This window comes from Haliaeetus albicilla, chromosome 13 (genome assembly GCF_947461875.1).
Source record: "Haliaeetus albicilla chromosome 13, bHalAlb1.1, whole genome shotgun sequence".
NCBI lineage: Eukaryota > Metazoa > Chordata > Aves > Accipitriformes > Accipitridae > Haliaeetus > Haliaeetus albicilla.
This window is the reverse complement of record NC_091495.1, coordinates 37,850,866-37,855,126: the sequence shown is the minus strand read 5'-3', so window position 1 is coordinate 37,855,126 and position 4,261 is coordinate 37,850,866. Positions and strand designations below refer to the sequence as shown.

General features: G+C 57.5%; 1 protein-coding gene across 1 annotated transcript; it reads right to left on the bottom strand.

Moving 5' to 3' along the window:
- Positions 1-51: 51 nt before the first annotated feature.
- Positions 52-3,751, bottom strand: BRF2 (BRF2 general transcription factor IIIB subunit). Its single transcript, XM_069800942.1, has 4 exons — positions 3,567-3,751; positions 2,825-2,884; positions 2,150-2,471; positions 52-1,436 (listed from the first exon to the last, which is right to left on the bottom strand). Exons 1-4 carry the CDS (start codon positions 3,718-3,720, stop codon positions 725-727), a joined length of 1,248 nt encoding a protein of 415 aa, XP_069657043.1. The 5' UTR covers positions 3,721-3,751; the 3' UTR covers positions 52-724.
- Between the last annotated feature and the right edge of the window lie 510 nt (positions 3,752-4,261).

Here is a 4,261-nt window from a genome sequence, read left to right as displayed (position 1 = left end):
TCTACTGTTATTTCTCACAGACTTTGTGTTCAAATACAACAGGTCACCAGGCACGGAGAGGGCACTGTTTTATTGAGTGAGCAGCATGCTGCCATGAACAGCCAGCAGCACTGTATGCACACAATCCAAAGCTGCACCTTTGGCAGTTTCCAGCAGCTTCACATCCCTTATTTAACCAAGGATGGAGTAGTTTTCTCTCAGCAACTTAAGGTGTCTCCTTGGCTCTCACAAACCCATTCTGCCGAAGAAGGTGAAGCACAAGGTGAGACTGGCCCGGAAAAGCCGGAGCAAAGCTATGGAAAACCAGCGCCAAGGAAGGTGCTGGAGACCTTTCCCTGGGCATCACTCCCAGTGTAAGTCCCTGGGCTCACTAGACTTGCTCATGACACTGCCCTGCAGGACTGGGCTGCACCAAAACACCTTTTACCAGAGGCTGCAATGAGAGAGAATCCAGAAACTCGTCCTGGCACCTGCGCTTCTACTCATTTCTAACAGAAACGTAACACAACCCAAAGCAATCAGTCCATTAAAAGCCCCGTTTTGGCCCAGAACATGAAAGATGACACAGCCCACTCCCTCCCTACAGCCCTGCTCCCTTGGGCGACTGTCCCTGCACCTTGTGATGGCTCTGTCACTGATGGGTTTCATGCTTTTGGTCCCACAGTCCCTGCTGCCCCGGTGTCTGGCAGCACCATCCTCTGGACCCCACTGGAGATGACCATCTTCACTGCCAGGCCTTGGCCTTCCTGAAGGCTCGGATCTCCTCCGGGCCTCGCAGGTACTGCTCAATTTCACTGTCAGAGATGGGCTCATCGCCAGTGATGGCAGAGTCCGAAGCACTCAGGGCTGCCGTCCGCAGTCTCTTCCTCGGATTGATAAGGCAGGGCGGCAGCAAGGGCCTCGGGCTGCCCTCACGCTGGCGTTTCCCTTCCAAGGGACAGCCCTTCTCCTGCGCTGCCCCTCCTGCTGCCGGAGGAGAGCCGGGGGAGCCCTTGCTCAGGGCCGCAGCACACTGCTCCTCCTCATCCTCCAGACAGAAGGCATTTTTCAGCAGGAAAATTCTGTGTTGCAGCAGGTCCCCGATGTGCTTGACCACTGTTTTCTTGTCCATGTTAAACACCTTGAGCCAAGCAAGCTTGGAGGCCATTCTCAGGAGGATCTCGAGAAGCTCCTTCAGCCTCAGGTGCGCCGGCGGTGGCAGATCAACACCCGCCAGCTTGCAGAAACGTGCAAAAGTGCAGGTGAGGCGGGCAGCAGGCTGCAGCGACTGCCACGACAGGAAGGCTGCAGCTGTGACGATGGGAACAGGGTGACGGCCGGTGACTAGCCAAGTCTCACTGGCTAGCTCCACGATCTGCATCGTTCGGGCGACCATCTTCTCCTTGTCCTCCACAAATGGGGCAGGGATGTCGGCCGCATGCTGGAACAGCCGAAAACTGAAAGAGCAAAGAGCCCATCGTTAGCACCAGGGCACAGGGAAGCCTCACCACACGACGCCTCAGTAATCCAGCTTGATGTGGCAGCTGGCTGCAGTAAGGTCCTTTAGGACAAACACACCCTGCTCCTGCGCTGGGCTTCTGCTTATGTTACCTAGCTAAGTGCCTCACTGCCGTCTCCAAACTGAGGAGAAAGGGGCAGGAAGAGAAGAATCATAGCCCAGATTGTGACGAGGGAGGCAAAAAAGCCATCGCAATTCTGTAAAATCCCCAGCACACACGTGGGCCGTTCCCCCAGCGCATCAGCAAACACCAGTTCTGCTGACATCCGCCTCCAGGCTACTCTGTTGTGTACTACGATCGCTGGCTGGAGCAAGAACCCGATGAAGTTTGTCATTCAAGGGACAACAGAGCGCACTCCCAGATCACGAGTTTTAGATGCTGCTGCACCATTACTGCCACCCAGCCTAACAGGCTCCTGGTAGGTATGCCCCCCCTTAGCACACAGGGCTGCGAACTATCCAAGGGAATACTTTTCCAGATGATCTGGTTTTGCCTTAGAGCACTCAGCAACAACATGGCTGTGTAAAAAGCACAGGTCACACTGTCTGTGCTTGTGGACTTCTGCCCTGGCCACGGCTGAGTTTCAGAAGGTTTTCCACCCACCAGCATCAAACACAGGACTCTGCAATGGCTGAAAGGGGCCCCGTTACCTGTTCAGGTGCGTCTTCACCAGATCCGCCAGGCTCAGGGCTGGCACAGAGAGCCCGAGCTCTTTCTGAAGGCTCAGGTAGACGCTGGCAAAGAGCTCCTGCTTTGCGTAAAGGAGGGAGCAGATCGTCCCCATTGTCAGGGGCCAGTTGTGCTGTCGGCAAGTCACGAAGACGCAGCAGCCCCCCAGCAGCTCCTTCTTCTCCAGACTGACCAGGTGGAAGGAGGTGTGCTGGAGAGCTCTCTGGAAGTACGACACCGCCGTCTCCTCAAACACTGTCGGGAGCTGGAGGACTTTACAGAGATCCCGGACCCGCCTGATCCCTGTGAGAAGACACCACCCTTAAGAATCAGCTCAAGCAGCTTCTGATACACACCTCTCCTCAATATTCCAGTGCAGCCAGCATTCATCCAGTCCCGGGCAGAGGCACAAGAGCAGCCCAGTTTCTGCAGCCCTGCAGACAATGTGAAAATATCTCCCAAGTCCCTTAGTGCAGGTGAGGCAGTTTGCTGAAGGCAAGCACCGGCTGGATGCAGAACTAACTGCCTCCTTCATGCTTTACTTCCAGTTCTGAAAGCTTTTACCATTTTAGAGAGCATTAGAAACATGTTAAACAAACTTGAGTATCAGCAAGAGGGAATCGGTGTGTGAAGGAAACAGAACGGCATGCTCTTACCTCGCTGCAGGCAGCGGCTCAGCTGCTCTTTCTGGCCAGTGCTCTGGGAATACGTCACCTCTGAAAAACAGTCAGTGTTAGGTCAGATAGTCTTGCAGCGACTCTGGGGGACTGTGTCATTTAGATTTTGGGCAACCAGATGCCCATGGTACTGGATTTCAATTATCAGAATTGACAGATCTTTGAGGCCACTAAACAAGGGCTGGCAGCACAGGTTAAGTAATAGCGAGGAGCAGGATCCCTTCAAGCCGTTGCTTCTCCACAAACAGAACCAACAAACGGCCTCGGGGCTACTCCACTACACTTGTAAGAGATTTAAAGGCCAAAGAGCAGCACACCACCGGTTCCAAGCCTAAAACCTGGCAGAGAAGTGCTGTCGGTCTGACCCTATAATGGAAAAAACATGGTGGTCTTTTGCTTAGAGAGAGAGGGGGGAAAGCAGCTGGTCTAATCCTGGCAGCACCCAGCCTCGCCCCCCACCCTGAGGCCTTTCTGACACCGAGACACCCACAAGCCGTGCAGGGTGTGGAAGGACAACGGCCCCGGGGCTGACTAAAATGGCTGCTTGGGGGACTGCTTCGTTGCTCAAACCGACTCAGTACGCTCAAAACAAGCTTTTCACCCACGGTTTTGCACCAGACCGAATACAAACGCTGCCGGGACGCTCGCCCCGCGACCCGCCCTGCCTGTCGGTGACCACCCCCCCCCCAGGGGGGCTGAACCCCACCGGGCCCGGTCGCACCTCGCAGGTGCTCCTCCTCCGTGTAGGTGGTGGTGAGGAGCCCCTCGACGAGGACGCAGCCGCAGGCGGCGCAAACCAGCTGCTGCTGCGCGTAGTGCGCGTCCTCCACCAACGCCGCCGAACCGCAGCTGGGGCAACATCCCCGGGCCGCCATTACCGCCGCTGAGGGGGAGCGCTGAGGCGGGGGGGAGCGCTGAGGCGGGCGCACCGCCGCCCACCAATAGCGACGCAGCCTGCGGTCCGTCCCAGCCCGCCCGGTCGAGGCGCCGCTCCCCTCCACCCCCCGTACACCGCGTTCCGGGTGCCGTGAGTTCCGCCCCGGGCAGACCCACCGGCCCCCAGTCAGCCGCGGAGGGGGAGCGAGGGGACAACGCGCTCCGTCGCTCAGCGGGGAAGCGTGAAATCGTAAAAAACTTCCCCTCGGGAGGCTCATCAGCCGCAGCTGACCTCCCCCGATGGGCTGGGGGGGGTCTGGGTGCCCCCCACCCGCCCGCCTTTCATCACCAGAGGAGGATGAGGGCGATAACAGCACTCGGGGCTCCCGTGGCGCAGATGGGTTTCGGGTTAAATGGCCCCGAGACAGCGGGAGGCTGATTTCCTCTCTTCTCATCTGCCGCCCACAACTGGAGGGCCATTACAATTAGGGGGCCATTACAATTAGGGGGCGGGGGAGGCGGGACACCGGTGCTGTGACT